The 17,497-nt window shown below is 35.8% G+C and overlaps 1 protein-coding gene across 5 annotated transcripts in view; it reads left to right on the top strand.

Annotated features, from left to right (window-relative positions):
* Window positions 1–17,497, top strand: part of SEMA5A (semaphorin 5A) — a 305,622-nt gene that overhangs the window by 107,542 nt on the left and 180,583 nt on the right. For 4 of the 5 annotated variants that reach the window (XM_062569790.1, XM_062569792.1, XM_062569791.1 and 1 more), the window contains exon 5: window positions 8,598–8,643. In XM_062569790.1, coding sequence (XP_062425774.1) covers window positions 8,598–8,643 — 46 coding nt within the window. Of the gene's footprint in view, window positions 1–8,597; window positions 8,648–17,497 lie in introns of all 5 variants that reach the window. The other variant, XM_062569794.1, reaches the window with a different exon arrangement.

Below are 17,497 nucleotides of genomic sequence, written 5' to 3'. Positions count from 1 at the left end.
CATGAAAATTTGTGGATTTGCCCAAGAGCAACCTTACCTTTTTTTTTCCTCTTTGGAGTGCTTTGCTGTATCTCTTCCAGCGTTTTCTTCATTTTCCTTCCTGAAAGGTCAGTTTATGGGGAAAGATGAGTTCGGGGGAGGAGGCAGCAGTGTCTCAATTGCCTTGGCAAAGTGTGTGTTGCCATTTCTTATTCCCTGACAGTGCACTAAATTCTTTTAAACTGTTTCTTATAATCAAAACAAAAAGTACAGGAAGAGTTCCAGCCATTTTGGGTAAAGCAAGTGTCAGTTAGAAGGCCTTAAACCCAGTAGGACAAGACAGAAATGTTGCGGAAGTGCAAAATAATTAGTTAAGTTTTCCTTTTAATCCCTTCTGTTTTATTTTCTTGTATGCATATGAGAGTTTTTAATTTTTTTTCTTAATGGTTCTGTTCAGAACAAGAATTATATCAGAAGCAGCTTGTGTGTTTAAGGGGTGAGGAAGTAGTCCCCCCCCCCCCCCCCGCCTCTTTTGCTTGAAAGTATGAACTGGTAGGAGTCTAGCTGGAATTTGGTCTTAAACTGTGGTAATTTAGTTATTAAAATTTAATTTTGGCTTTCAAAATATATAGTTTCTTATCAGAAATGGGTCTTAAATCTATAGTTCAACAGTTTCTAACTGAATATTGTATATCTAGGGATATCTTACATTAGTTTTTTACACAGAGCATCCTAATAACAATGTTTTTCTCTTGTAAATTCTTCTGCAAGTTAATTAAACTTGCTTTGAGGATTATAACTTGCTTTGAGGTGGCTTATTGCCTGAGGAACTCGTTCTCTTCCTGATAAAGGACTATGCCTTTTCACTTAATTAGGTGTGTGTTTGGGAATGTTTATTTGAACCATTACCACAACTTGCCATAATAATGGAAAGACAAATTGAAGGATTCATTAACAGTTGTGTAAGAATCTCTTTAATAAAGGAATAAATAACTGTACAGGTTTGCTTCTCACCTGTGTCTTTTCATAGCAGGAGAATCGGAGCTGCTTGTTAATGAGGTGCTCTGAGCACTGCCTGTTGGGAGAATGCACAGGTGACACAAATTAGTTGGTATATACTTTGAATATCCATCCGAGTTTTATCACCCATTTCACACTTGCTTCAACATAATCGATGTCTATCCTTCCACTAATTGACTGGATCTCATCTAAGATATAGTTTCTTATTAAATCTAAGAGAGATTACCACTTTACTGCTCCTGAAAAAGGAGTATTTTTCTCCCACTTCTGCCTCCCTTTCCTACCTGCTAATAAGTTTCTAAATACTTTTAAATGCTAACACTTTGTACCTCTTCTGTTTTTTTCCTTCCCCTACTATGCAATTTCCCCTCCTTTGTGCCATCTGATCACAAAGGAAGCCTGATCAACTCAAAATTACTCACTCTCTTTTGCTGAGTTGTTATTATTTTAGTATTTTAGTTAGTAGAACTAGCATGATGCACGATCAGAGAAACTTCAGAGCTGACTCAGTGTGATGGGACTGAGTACATGGCTGGCAGAGGAGAAGGATTATGGCAGGGGTAAATGGGATGTCCCTGTTTTGGCGGAGTGCACTGTTAACTTCAGTGCAAGTCATCTTCAGAAATCATATCAAAAGAAAGGTATCGTCAGAGCACCTGTTTAATTAAGTCTTTGACTGAATGTGTGTACACTTCGTCTGTGTACGTATCTTGACGGCAGACTATGGCAATTTGCACCTTCCTTTGGTTCCCTGTTAGTCTGTGCTCTCATATGATCTACCAGTTCCTTCCTCCTGCAGTGGATGTCTGACTGAATGCACTGCTTCAGTCCTGCCTTGCGTGCACACTGGCTGTACTTGCTGAACTTGTCTACTTCTGCGTGCCCTTACGGCACAGAGCTGCAGGGTGCTGCCAGCTGGCTCGGAGTGGATATCATGGCGTGGAAGATTACCTACAGTGATACCACTTGGAGCAGCAGTTAGGGCTGTGACAGATTCCCACTGCCTCGGAAATGGCAATGCCTTGCATGAGTTGTTGCAGCTCTCTTCGGGATGCCCTTGTGTGGTTGCGCTCATGGCAGGGCTGCTTGGATACTGGGTGCGCAGGTTGGCTGCGGTGCCAAGAGTGCAGTTAGGAAAATTTAGCAGTGCAATGATGCGTGTTTGTAAGTAACACTCATACCTCTAGATCTGATAGGAGCAAAATTGCATTTAACATGTTGACATTTAGTATGTTAACATCGTATGCTTGTCTTGGTGTGCATACTGCTTCTGAGTTTTCTGTATACACAAAACTTCAATGGAAAAGGACATCTATTGCAAGCAAACTATTTTGCCTGAGGACCAACACATGTTCATAGGAGGGGGAAGGTTTAGCTCAGCTGGTTAGAGTGTGGCATTGCTAATGCTAAGGTTGTAGGTTCAATCCCCACATGGGCTATGCTGAGGGTTGGACTAGCTGATCTCCAGAGGTCCCTTCCAACCTTACCATTCTATGATAGGAGGGAAATTCAAGGCTGGCTTTGAAAATGTGGCCCATCAGGTTTAGTATCTCCTTCCTTTATGTACTTTTTTATTATCATGATTACTTATATCAGTTTTTGACGTTTTTGTTTTTGCAGTTTTTCTTACTTTTTTTTTTTTTTTTAAAAAAAAGCCAAAATATTAGCTAGCTTATGCTCCCCCCCTCCACAGAAAACCAGCTCAAGCGAATCCTTTTTGCCAAATTTGATTAGTACAGGAAAACAGGTTGCAAAAGGTTTGAACTGTTTATGATTTCAATGTTTGTCTAAACCTATTCCCATTATCTTTTTTTTTTGGGGGGGGGGGGGCGGAAGATGTAACAACAAAATTTAAATTTAAACTGATTACTGAAATGATAAAAGACCACATAGCATTTGCATGGCTGTTAATGTGAGTGTATACTAGTAGTACACTACATGCCCTATCTACCAAAAGAGAAAAGCTCCATTGCTACATAAAATAGAGTGTTAAAGATGTGGTTAACCATAGTTGGGATATACAGGGTTAACTTTCTGGATTATACTTGAGGTGATGATATTCCATGATACAGTTGAATCTCATAAACAGCTTACCAAATGAGTAGCTGAGTAAGCTCAATAACTTCTCTGGGCTAACATATAATATTCAGAAAAGCCTTAATCTGGAGATAGCAGAGGTATGCGGGTGACAAATATCCCAAGACCATCTCCAGTATGGGAACATGGGTGCTCTGTGTGACAAGCATCGGCTGACAGAAGATAGTGGAGCTTGTTGATATGATATTTCATGATGGGACTTCAGGAGGAGCTGCAGGGACAGGCCACCAATATCTTTCTGCTCTTCCTGGAGAAGCCCATAGCAGGCGATACCTAGAAGCAATCCTAGAAATCATGCTTGGCTCTTCTTGGTCATTTGTGAAGGAGTGGTACAGTGTAGGATCTCATGTTGCTGCCAAGGCTGTTTGTGGAGCCACAGAACAGCGAGTAACCATCAAAGGAGGAAATTAGATTGGGCAAAACCTACAGTGACTGGATTAATTTAATTTCTTAAAATGTATTTCTTCTTAAATGATTCCAACAGCAGTTCTGTTGTTCTCCTTGCCAAGTTCATTGTCCACTTGTTAGCCTATGATCATCTGGGTCTTCCCCTTTTTCCTTCTGAACATTAACAAAGCATTGGCAGTCTTTCATTTTTCATGAACTCTTGTAACTTTAAAAGTTTATTTTGAAAAGAACAATAAGACCAAAGATCACTTCACTGTTTTCTTTTATGTTGAATTAGCATGACCTGCATCTGAAAATGTTTATCTCTGATTTCACATCAATTATTGAAGAGAGGGTAGGTCATTATTCTCATGGGATATGAATCTTCTGTTTCCTGCAAAATACAGACTAAAAATACTTATTGACCATTCTGTTTTCATTATTGTAATTTGACAATTATCACATAATAATTCTACTAAATCATTTTCCTAGGGTTTCCTTTCTTTTCAATTTATTGTTCTTAGCTTTTTACATATTTTTTGTGTAGTATCTTAGTACACCCAAATCAATCTACATCATAAATTTTTAGATCAATGGTTGCTTTTACTAGATTGCAGAGTTAAAGTTAGCTTTTACCCAGTTTTTCCCTTTCTTGATTACAGAATCATGACCTTTTTCCTTAAAAATTGATTCTTAAATAGTTTGTACTTTTCACTTTCAATCTTAATTTTTTTTCTTTCCAATAAATTTCACTGTTTGTTTTCCTTCATGTGAAATCCATTTTCTTGAGAGAAATGCACACAAAAGAATCTTTTAATATTTTCTTCCCAATAGACTTGGCACTATCAGTTTTATTTCTCCTTGAATATTTGAGTTTGCCACAATCTGTGTTTGTTGACTTGGGCGCTCAATTGCAGGGGTGGGGAGAAGTGCTGGGGAACTTCCTTTTGCTATCGTATGAGTTTTCTGAAAACTGAATCTGGAACATTAATTGCTCTTTGTGTTTTAAGTCTCTGAATCTGCACTGGATCCAGACCATGCTTTGTGTATAGGGAAAGATGCAGATCCTTGGTCTGATTATATATGAGGATGTTGTCTACATGTGTCTAATTTCAACCTTTCTCTCTTCGCACCCCAAGCCCTCCACCCTATATAAGCCAACCACTCCACTTGTGTTAAGGATTTTTGTTCATTTCAGAAAATTAATTAAATCTTTATGTATCTAACAGTGACAGACAACCAGGAAACAGTTATTTTATAGCAATTTGGTGGTATAACCATCTTCTGCAATAAAAGTTGTATATTTTGCATATTCCTATCCAGTTCTTTTCATACTTGCTATGACTGAACTTTTTACTTCCATAATACTAATATCATCCTTAACGTGAGAGGACCTTTTGTAATAACAGTGACTGGCATCACTGGCAATATTGCTCTGAAAGGTAGTAGTTGAACTCTTGCTGCTGCAAACCTTTATTGTTGGTAGCTGGTGAAGGTTAAACATCTGAGTAACTTTTCCAGGTTTGTTTCTTCCTTCAGCCTCTGTTATTTATTTTACTTTGCTGCACTTTCTTCAAACTTGTGCATTTCAAACTTTTATAATGGTTTATTTCAGAAGACAAGACCAGTTTGGGTCCTATGAAAGTTACATGAATCATGAAATTAAAGACTTACTAGGATTCATAAGTAGAAATAGCTTGAATTAAAGTGATGGGCATTTTCTTATTTTTTTCAGTCTCAAACTTTTCCACTTTTATATTCTTCTAATTAAAAGCTTAATGTAACAGTACTTGTTGCATCTACTTTTTGTACCTTACTGTTTCAATTATGGATCAGTATCTTTTCCTATACACTAAGCAGTGTCTGCATCCAGTTCAGATTCAGAGACCTAAAACACAAAGAGCAGTTAGGAAAATGCACTATAGACTGAGTTTTCAGAAAACTCATAGCATGATATTTTATTCTTATTTATACTTATTTTAGTATTATACTATACTTGCTGTTTATAGTTATCTGAAGGAATACTTTTTCTCATACTCTTAGTTGTGTTTTCTTATTATACCGCCCTTCTGCATGCAGATTTATGTAGCATATTTGCTTTCCTCATTCATTAAGCACAAAATAGAAGCAATTTTACCAATTACAGCCAGTGTTGAATCTGTTTAGTTTCAGCATGTGAAGTTGTATTTATCTTGCTTTTATCACCACCATATTTGGACAAGAGACATGCCTACATGCTAAGAAGTCTGTGTCTATGCTTCAAAAGGCTACTTGGTAATTTTTATTTTGATATCTGTTGTTGATTTTAAAGCCTAAGTGCAGTAGAACTAAGAAAAATAGATATAGAGGAAGGATCATGCCAGAGCATAATTTCAACAGTGTATTGAAATAACTGTTGTCACTTTTTTCATGAGAGGCATTAGGACTCCATATACATGGTTAAAATTGGCATTGACTTTTTCTTTGGGCTGGTAAATTGATTGATAACATATTTTGAGGGTATTTCTTTTTACGCTCACTTTTAGCTTCTTTCTAGAGTTTTCTCATATATATCATTTTCTGATGATTTCTCACATGGTAAAGAAGCATTCCTCAGAAGGTGATACTATTGTTATGTTTATAGATTAAAATGTAGTCCTGCTAGTTTTGCTGAAGTGGATCCATTTAGACAGAAACATCTCTGATTGCTTTCTTAGTGCTAGTTTGCAGCTTGCCCTAGCAGTGGTCATGTAATAACAGTACCTTTGTACTGTCCAGTTGCTCAATTTTCCGTTATCTTGCAATATTTTAATGCTTTTTATAATGTCTTAAACCTTTTTTTTTCCTTCTCCTTCTATCTTCTTTCTTTTCTTGCTGGCTTAATGAAACTGAAACAAGATGTACTATTTTAATTGGCTATTGGCAGACACAGGAAACCAAAAAATGTATACTCATTAGCTCTGGATGTTGGCTTATTCATGTAGATATAGACATTTTAGTCTTATATGGTCAATATTTGTAATTCCAGGGATAATCTCTAATTCTAGGGATATTTCACAGGGGAGAAGTGTTGTGCTGTCCTACACAGGGTGTAATTCTTACTTTGTAGAAACAAAAACTTCCAGGCTCTGTTTTTCTTCAGGATGGTACAATTTTAATTAATTTATTTATTCATTTGGAATTTTTGCTGTTTGAAACAATAGCTTACTTTTTCATAATTAGGTTGAAATGATATAAGAACAAAACACCATAAAAAGGCCTTTTCAGTAAAGGGATGTCGTATGCATCATTTTCTGACTTTCAGTGAGTCTTTCAAATCACCTTGCACTTAGCATGGAGGTGGAGCTTTAGGTAAGTGTTGTCCTACAATGTTCATTTGCCCGGTTTGCCTGGTTCAGGTCTCTCCATGACTCATATGTGAGCACTTCACTGATTTCTCTTTGATTGTCTTGTGCTAATAACATATTCTCTGTTGTCCTTTTGCTTTCTATGAATTCTTCCTTTTAACAGTCTCTTGCTCGTGTTTTGAATTAGTAACCCTCTCTAGTATCCATAGGAAAGATTGACCCGGTTCCAGTAAATAGATTATTAAAAAAAAAAATCATATATTTACCAAAGTCAATAAATACATACCCATACCTTGTGTCAGAGTCTATAAATCAAGTTGGCTGTGATAGTGGCTGTATTTCTGAAATAAGTGGCTTGACAGAGTTAGAATATTTTTCATTGTTCAGGTACAAGTTTATATTTTTAAGACTCATTAATTTAAAATACTTAACAGAGATGTAAAATACAGGTCCTGACCATCTGTGCCCATTTGTGATACCTGATGCCTCTTTGGAAAGAAATAGGATTATTAATTCCAAAAACCTGGCCTCATTTCGATTTGAATTATACTTCTAGCAGTCCCATGGACTTAATATTGCAGGTGATCTGCAAATGTTACAGATATTTAAATTTAAGATTTAAATTTCATCATTTTTTATTAGCAATGTTTGCTTACTTTGTTAAAATGAGTTGGTTAACATTTGTTAATAGTTTACAAATTTGTTATGAATAAATCAAAATTGAAGTCGTGTTTATATCTTCACCTTTCAAACATGTATTTTCATTTATAAAACATAATAAATGTGCCACGGTCTTGGAAAAGGCAGAATGACTTTAAATAAGATCAAAGCTAAGGAAGAGTGTGCTGAAGAAGTATAAATGTCTCCAGTATATATAAATGTATATAAAGCTATAAAAAATGATAAGTAATGAGAAGAAAAATAGGTGTGAGGAGAGGATAAGATGGAGAAAAAGAAAGCAGTGAGCAGTAGGAATTGGGAAATGGAGCATGTAAGAGCCCTATTTGCAGACCTGCCACAAAGGAGAATCTGCCCTAAAGAGATAAGGAACTGATAAAAATCAATTCAAAGTTGGTTTACTATTCATTCATTTTTATGAGGCTCTTGAGTTGATATCATAAACACTACTAACAAAATTGATTTATCTGAGCAGACCTAACAGTGCAGCTACGTTAATTAGATAAACACAGTAAGTTTGGAGGCATTGTGGCAGTACATATATATTGTACCAATATGGGCTCAAGAAAAATTACCTAAGCTTCTTGTCAGTCAGGCACGCTCTCCCTGCCAGGTGTAGTAACCCCCAGGCTCCACGCAGGAGGAGTTATTGTCTGTGGGACCCATTGCTTCAAACTTTACACATCTGTGGTGAGCTAATTGCACCAGGTTCCCATCAGTTTGGGGAGAAGCAGGCAATTTTAGTCTGGGTGTCATCTTGTTCTCGTTTAGACATCTGATGTCAGCCAGATGAATCTGCCTAAGCCATGTGTATTTCTTTCCATTGAGTCTAGTGGAAGACTGGAGTGAATGACTCAAAAGTACATATATGAGGTGTATTTACATTTTTCATGTGAATCCAATCCTTCAAGCTGAAGACTAGAAGTTTTGGAAGTTACCTTAGCCCAAGAGTTGTATGTTGGAGACAGTCCCTGAAAGAATTCCAGTGATGACTCCCAGGCATATTTTTGTTGCTTCTGCCTTTTATACCTTTTATGTTCAGAAATTATGTTTTTATTTAAACACTAGTAACAATTAATCTTTTTTTATTATTATTATTATTATTTCCAGAAACTACCTCTTCAGGTTGCAGCTTGAGGATCTCTCTCTAATACAGGTATGTTTATTATTAATTTTCTTAGTTCCTGTGCTAACCATTAGGTAGGTTAAGCAGATGTTTTAAAGCAGATAATCAAGATATTCATAAGCTTCATAACTACAGATGAATGTGTATCTGTATATCTGTTTTGGTCCTCTTTGCTTGCCTTTATTCTATAACTAATATTATCAATTTGAATTCCACATTAGCCTTTATCCCAGACCTTGCAGACATGATGTTGCCTTGCTTTTTGCTATGATTTTGCTAGATTGAGTTTCTACAAAATGAAGGCAGGGGAAGAGGGTCATATGGTCTAGCTTATTATTCTGCACTTTATTAAAGCTGTCTTCAGAACTGTAGTGTTATTTTATAGAAAAGAAGTATTTTTTTAAACAATTGTAAATAAAAAATCATTCACACTCGCTAAAGGAAAATAAGGCAAATGGAACAGCATTTTTCAGTAAGGATGTATAGTATGAACACAGCTGTCAGTGTTGTATATAAGGTAGCTAATTTGGTTAAACTTGTTAGAGATTGGAAGGTGAAATGCTAAGCTTCTTACAGGTGTTTAGGCTTCATAAAAAGGGGAATGAAGAGCCCCAGAGTAGTTTATTTTGCCCTGAGCTTTGTAGAACATCCACACAGTTTGTCATCTTTGAACAGTCTTGTCTTCACTCAGTCTTCTGATCTTCTATGTGTTGTTTCTTGCTTAGATTTTGTTGGATTTATTTTTCATTATTTTTCACCTTGGCATTATTTTTGATCTGTATCAACATTTTATGTTTTTGGCTCTAAGAGTTGCTTCACTGAATTGAATTAAGTTGGTTAATTTGTTAAGCTATGGAAGTAGAAAATTTCAATAAAATAGAAATTTATGATTTTTTCATAATCTTTTTTTTTCCTATAGTTTAAAACTAGCTTTAAATTCAATACTGAGGCTGTTATTCCACAAAGTAATCCTATACAGTTGAATGTATAAAAGTATATTCAGATAAAGCTATTTAAAGCATATCTGTGATATACAGAACACATACAGCATACAGCAGCTTCAGTTAGGCTTGCGAAGTTTCTTCACATTCTGAGACTACTAGAAATAAGATCTGAAATTAGCTCATGATTTACCAAAATAGAAATTTTGATAAATAGCCAATTTTGTTGCTAGCACTTAAGGCTGAATGCTTTCAGCGTTATTTATCTAGAATTCAGATTGTCTGCTTTCACTTTATCTGGCATATCCTGATGCATTTGACACTCTGGCAGATAATTTGGGTTAAGCAACACAGATTCTTTTTAATGGGATACATTTAATTGTATAGGATATTGCGTTGTAGTTTATTGTGCCAGTTTGTGGATTGAAGTTCCCAGCTTTCCTCTGGTGGGGTAAGCATCAATTGCTTGAGATCACTAATAATAATCTGTGGATTACAGATTATAATTATTCTGATTTAAACCAAAAACCTCATCTGATTAGCAAAGCCATAAAATTAGATAGAAATAATAACATTGATGTTACACTAGGTTTTAGTCCTCTGAACATGCAGAAGCCTTTGAACAGACAGTCATCTTAAATTAACTTTTGGTATAGTTTCTTATTCTTTCTTATAAGGCTGAAACACCACTTGTTTGTCACTGTATTTTCAAACCCTTTTCCTTAGGGGAAGCAGTGTTTCTAAATCAAAACAAAAGTATAACTTTTTCTTTCACCAACAACATGTCTTTGCTACCTCTACTCCAAGTTTACATGTTTTCTTCCCTATTTCTTCACGCTACTATTATGACTCCTCCATATTTACCTTCACAGATCCTTTCTTTCTTCTTTCTCTGTTTCTCTCTTTTGCTTCTGGCAGAGGGCTCCAGGACACCCCAAAAGATACATTTATCTATGGATTCTTGCAGGCTGGTAAATGTACCTGTTAAGCAGCTCAAAATCGTCTGTGAGATAACTAACGCCTGTGTTCTGTTGCAAGTAATCTGAGATGTCAGGTGTGTTGTTTAGGACGTTCAGATCTTCTTTCTTAAAGAAATGGTACCCATTCGTATGGAGACTTAGAATTCAAAACTTGCTAGCAATGAACCTGAAAAGCAGCTAAAGCCAAGCCAATGTTTACCTAACAATTCACCAAGATTTACAAGCATTTCGGATAATTTTTGCTGGGTCAGGTTAGATCACACTCCATAATTCTAGTTTGCAATCTCAGTCATTAACATATTGTAAGATTCTCTCAGGAATAATAAAGGTAGAATTCTTTTAATTGATTTTTTTAACCTTTAAGGCAGATGAAATTTATCTCACTTACATGTGATGAAGAAAATATTTTAGAAACCAAATATGTAGTGTTTACATAGGCAAACGACTGTAGGATTAGAGGATACAGAATTTACCAATTTAGTGCTTCAAAATTACAAAATTTTGAAGCTGTAAATCTTTCGAGCCTGAAAGTCTACAGTGGTTGAGGGAAGTGGGGGGAAAAATGAAAAGCAATGTAAAAATTATATAAAAACTTTGAAAATAAATTTCACAGGAGAAAAAGTATAATGTGACTTATTTAGCTCATTAATACCATATGCGCTAGTTAGCATTTGCTTGTTCAGTGACTGAAAATTTTGACACTGTACTGACAGGAGAATTTTTCTTCTAATACTTTTTCTTCACACAGTTCATGATAACAACATAAAAAATTCAGTCTCATTTTTCTGCTTATGTTGCTCACTCTGATTACTTTGTGTGAACCCACTTTTGTAAAAACATACAGCTATTTTGCAAGCTAGTAAACTCTGATTTTGCATCTGGAAGAAAAGGCATGCAGTGAAGTGCTAGCAGTAAATAGTAAGAACACAAGAGGGGTGGAAAAAATACAGCCCATAGACCTATTGTTAAATTATTTTAGAAAATTGCTCAAACTCTATTGCTGTTGTTTCATTCATGTCTGAAGAAGGAGGAAAAGTGCTGATTCTCCCTCACGCACAGCAGATGCTGCCATCGTGGAAGCAATGACAACTGTTACAATCTGCAACCTGCTTTTGCTGACTTTTCAGTCAGACTTTTGTAACTATTTATTTTGTTTACTTTGATTGTTTGTGATTTAGTTTGATTCATCAATTTAATCTTGGTCACTTATAGTACATTTCCTGAGTGGGAATGTCTAAAATTTGATGCTGATAATTCATGCATCTCTGTTGTTTTTGTATAAACAAGTATTCCCCTTCTGCACTGTTTAAGTATCTGTTGGAATGTATCCTTAGGTTGCTCACATGACCCTTAAAATCCCAAAATAAAAGGCTTCATGTTAGATATAATAAACTATGTAATCTGAAGAGTCATTTTGTTATAGCACCTTTGTCAATCTTGTGTTTATAACTTTCCTTATGCTTTTTAAAAGATAGAAGAGCCATTTTATAAATAAAGTATTAATTTGTAATAGTAAAGCTGTGTAAAATGGAATAGAGTACAATAATGACAGCTTGTTTATTGCCTTTTTTTTTTTTTTTTAAAAAAAAAGTCTGAGATATGCATATGCCCTACTTTCTACAAGTATATACCTGGAAAATATTTTTTGAAATACAAGATAAACCCTTCTTTCTAAAAGAAATGAACAAGCATTTGAAGTGCATGTTCTCGCAGAAGAAGTGCAGAAAAGATATTTATTTGTGAAAAAGGTGCCATTTCCATCAGTGCAGTGGGCGTAAATCCCTTGTGAAAGTGGTGACTAGGGTGTTACTAGATTTCATCAGACAGGATGTGTATCTAAACATGAACGAGGACTGTTTAGTGAGCTATCCTTGCCCATTGTGGAGACGTCAAAGTTGCCATCCGGCATGTCATGGCTCTGGGCTCTGTACTTTATAGGAAAATCCTTTTGTTTGAGAGAGCAAGTTTAATGTGATAGTATTTGATGTGTCTCAGTGATTTTCTTTGTGTAGGAGAATAAAGAAGAGTAAAGAGTCAAAGCCTTTTAATCTCTTGCTGGAGAAAACATATGAGTCAACTTGTTCAAAGCCAACTGCTGCAACAATGAGCGTATGGTGATTATGGATTAAGAAAGAAGCCCTCCCTGTGCTGTAGTTGTCAAAGAACAAATAGTTTATACCTCTCATTAAAAAACAGTAGGCTTATAGGCTCCTTTTTATTATAGAAGCCTCAACTTTGCATGCTTTAAAAGTAGTTTTCTTTTGTGAGCTTTGTTCTGTTGTTACTCACCTCAAGTGAGCAGAATAATCCATAAAAACGCAGGCCGAGACTAAAGCTAGATTTCCCAAAACTCTCGTGTATCCCTTAAAATACAAAAGCAAAAGCTAAGTAGTAGTATTTAAGCAGATAGAATTTTTAAAAAATCTTTCTGAAAAAAAGGTGTTATGTAGACAATGACAAAATGAACAGTGGAGCTCGGACATTAGGTAAGGGATGGGTGTAGCAAGAGTCTTTGTTTTCAACATTTTTTTCAAATGCTTTGAAAAGAGTGCTTATGAATTAAAAAGTCCGTTTGTACTTACCTGCCTAAGGCTTGAGTAATTTGCTGATACACCTGTAAAAAGAATTCCTGTTATAGATGAAGAAAGGATGCATGTACCCTTAACAATGCCTTAGCGATTTGAGTTTGCCTTTCCCATCTGGATCTTCCAGCTACGGAGCCTGTTCTTGGTCTGAAATGCCAGTGAGGTTGGATGTGGACCTGTTCCACCCTCTCTTGTACATACATAAGTCTCCTGAGATTTTACTCTCATGTTGAACCTGCACATCTTTCAGTTAGGAATACATATACCTCAACATCTTTTTCTTAAAGGCTATTTTAGCCTGCAGTTTCCTGCAACAGAGGCAAATTATTATTATTATTATATAATAATATATAATTTGGAGGAGTTGGAGGTTCTTTTTTATTGTCAAATTTGAAGCTTTGGAGTCTTGAAATGATACATATTTTTTACTACCTGTTAATTGGGGCATTCAGGAAAGTAAAAATAAGATTGGATCTGTGAGCTGTCAGGAAGAAGAGTTACTTTAGACAGTAAGTTTTACCAGTGGAAATTCCTACTGGTGTTTTCATGTTTCAAGAACATTTGAAATACCTGTCACACAAAGATGATAGTTTATGCATAGTTAGTGGTTGAAGGTAGCCTAATAATAAGTTAATTAAACTGTTATGTACTTTGAGTGTTTATAATCCCTGCATGTGCTTAGGTTTAAAATAGAGGGAAATTGATTTCACAACTGAGATCTTTTATAAATTAATGTGTCTACAATCTGAAACAGTTTTATAAATTAGTTATAAATTTAGCATAGAATATAATTTTTAGCAATAGTTGATTGGGATCAAGGGATCGAACGTTTATGGAGATTGTAAACCTTTTGAAAATAAAAAATCTTCTTTTTTTTTCTTTTTTAATAAACTAAAGGTACATTGTTTCTTCTCTGAGAGGCTTTTATAGCCACAGCTTGTTTGTTTTTTTTTGTTGAGGTAGTGATTTTACCCAATCCGGAGAGAGAAGCATTCCAGCAGAGATGTGAATCACCCCAAAAACTCTCCTTTCAGCTAATTTTCAGGACAGTGCCTGTGAGATCTCTTTATTACAAAACATAACAAAAGATTGTGAGAAGTCATCAGAAAAGAATCCTAAAATATTTAATTTATGCTGATGTTGGGATGAATTTGCCTTGACTAATTAAAAAAATGTTATAATCAATAACAAGTTTATAGACAAGGAAACTTATCTATAAGTTTTTAATCATTTAATTTTGAGTTGCCAACTAAGTAGAAGGCAGTAAATGGCAGCATGATGCTGATTCTGTAACTGTAATTCAGTGTATTTTAGTGCATTTATTTTTTGCTTTGTATGCTATTTGGAGTCATCAGTTGTGGTCACAGTTGTCTGATCAGTGAAAATACATGAGAGAAAGCTGATGAATCATCATTTTGTATAGGAGTGACGCTAACTGTGCTGAAAGCCAGATATAAGAAAAACTTTATCTGATTCCACACTTGAAGGCATAAGGAAATTAAGAATATCCTTAACTTTTGACAAACTTAGGTTGACAGTCCTGAAATCTAAAGTAGACTGATATTTAAAATTCTCTTAAGAATCCATAAGAGAAACCTCTGATTGGGTCCTGCTGTAGCTGGAGCCATGTAAGGATAAGGGGAGAGAGAGTATTCCTCCCTATTACAGATTTCTTTCTCACAAGGGACCATCAGCCACCAAAATATTTAGTCCTTTCTGTTTGGATCCATCTCCTTCTTGGGTGAAAAATAGATAAACAGAAGAATGTTGCATGGAGTAGTGCTGTCCTATGTCAAAACACCAGAGGATCCTGTAAGAGTGAGTTTTACTTTTGATGCTGTTAGGATTTCTGTGAACTCTTCCTGGACTTGGAAGAAGAACTTGAAAGCAGAAAGAGAAAGAAATACTCGTATAGTAATATGAAAGATTGATACTACTTTAAAACCATCACTGGCCATATCTGGCCACATTGCACATTCAGATTCATTCCTGAATATGAATATTCTTCTCATCCTTGGGATTTTCAGCCCACAAGGGAGTATTTATAATATCTTATGTATTTGTTTTTTCAGTGATTGCCTGAGTTCATTTGCAGACTTCCATTACAAAACTGTATTCTATGCAAAGCGCACGTAAGAAAGTCAGTTGGAGGTATGACTCCTCTTCTGCCCTCTCCTATCCTTCAGTAGGGTTGAAATTTTTCGTTAAGTTTAGAAAGAGTCTGAGTGAAACCAAAGAATGCTGTCAAAGGCTTTGCTGCTGCCTTGGCTTATCTGTATGTGTCAGAATTTTGGGGGAAGGGAGGAAGAGAACAGAAGAATAATGGCAAGACAGAGACATCATCATGTGTCATTTATTTGCTGTATCTGTCATTGTTTTGTGCTTACACTGAAATATAAGGACAAGTGTATTTCTAAACAAGTGAGACTGAATGCATCCTAGAAGAGCTTAGCTTTTTGTTTATTTTTATATTTTCTTCATACCTCTTCATGCTAAACTGCATTTCTCATTTGTTTACATTAATTTTCTCTTCTGATTTCACAGTAAATTAAAAATAAATAGTAGGATTTTTCACTTCCGCTACAGAAAAGCTTCCTTTTTTCTTTAAATTTCAAACATTTTATGGCGTTCTAATATAAAGAGGAAGCCTGGATTGCATGAGTGCATTTGTTCTCATGAGAAACAGAGATGGTACCAAAAGATACGTGCATACGTTTTATAGCAGATGCATGTAAAAAGTGAATATGGATTTTACAGTGGTAATTTAGCTCTTTTTGATGGATATATTGCTGTTTGTTCCTGGCATGTACTGTAGTAAACCTGACTGTTGCATGTGCTAAAAGTAATGGTTTGTGAGGTCACTCTTCATAGTGGAAAAGTCTTTTCTAAAGAATGCTGTGCTTAAGTTTGTGTTCACAAACATGACAGTGCTGATACAACGGCACAAGAGTAATTACCAAGTGGCATCTATTTCAAAGGAAATAAGGTGCTGCTTTCCAGTATTTAGAATGTGTAAGACTATGGAATACTTCAGCTGATTTTGTGGTGGAGCACTATTTCATGACAACTGGGCAATCCTTCTGCAGGGACATGGGCTCTCCTTTGGGAATTATGTGGAAGTGCAAAAATGATAGTAAACTGTAAGGAAAATAAAAGCAGAAAATATTAATATGGAGACTGAGAAGGTTCTCTTTCTTTTTCACCTTATTTTGCCCAGGTGAAGAGTCTCCTGCAAACAGCTGATGAGTGTTTTGGCTCTTTAGCACTTAGGCCCTATAGTGCTGAACAGCTTAGAAAAGATATGAGATCTGCACTTTGCTTTGAAAGAGATGTCTACATTATATCTGTAATACTGTATTTTCAAATGTGATTATTAGCTCTTGCTTACAAACCTGAATATGGAACCATATTGTTTGTTCTTGCCTATAAAAACTAATCTGAGTGAAACTGGAGTTTGTATGCCAGGTTTATTCAAGATTTCTTCAGTTACCAGTACTGCAGATGTCTCTTCATCAATTCTGCTCGAGCTGTTCAGTTTACACCTCTATGTTAGTGGTCATTGTTACCTAGCTTATGGGCAATGTATGGTCCATAGCATGAAATTAAAAACATCGAAACTGAGAAAATAAAAGAATGTGGTGGAACAGCCTTATGTCCCCTTGCAGAAAAATTTAAGATACACATCCAGCCACTGAGCTCTAAGGAGCCTTTGACACAGTGCTATAAAAGGATGCACCCAGCTGCTGAGTTATGGAAAAGATTAGTTGTTTCCATAAGGCAGAAAGTTCTGTTCCCTTAATCCTTAGGGAAGAAGTAGAAAATTTTCAAGGTCAGAACCCTTGCCTTCTGTGATTAGGGAGAAACAGAGTCCTGAACTATTCAAGGAAACAAAGTTGCCTTATCAAGAATGGAAAATGTGTTGCTATTACCTAATGAAAAGGAAAGATCTGAGAAATGTTTAACATGAACGCTAGTAGCAAGCAGACTCGCAGGTGTGCTCTCGGAAGTGGTTCAGAGCACACAGGAAGGTCTGTGCTGCTTCCAGCACACGACCTGCTATGGCCAATGCTACTGGGCCTGGTTTCAGATGAGAACTGTTACTCCTAAATGTTTTGGAGAGGCACTGTTTAGTCATTGGATAGGAAGCTAGTCCTGTTCTGAACTAAGGATAGGCAAGTAAAGTTGGTCAGAGTTTTATTCTGATAGACCTATCCAATGTTTTGGCATAAACTCTGCTATCATTTTGCCTATCTTTGTTTTCCTACTGCCTTTTCCCTCCCCCTCCTTTTTTTTTTTGTTTAAGTTCTCTTCTCTTTTGGCATCTTTTATTTTACCCATCCCAGATGGTATCACAGTGTGATACTTCTGCTGTCAAGTC

Source organism: Rhea pennata, chromosome 2 (genome assembly GCF_028389875.1).
Source record: "Rhea pennata isolate bPtePen1 chromosome 2, bPtePen1.pri, whole genome shotgun sequence".
Classification (NCBI taxonomy): Eukaryota; Metazoa; Chordata; class Aves; order Rheiformes; family Rheidae; genus Rhea; species Rhea pennata.
The sequence above is the reverse complement of the archived record's forward strand: the minus strand, read 5'-3'. Positions and strand labels throughout refer to the sequence as shown.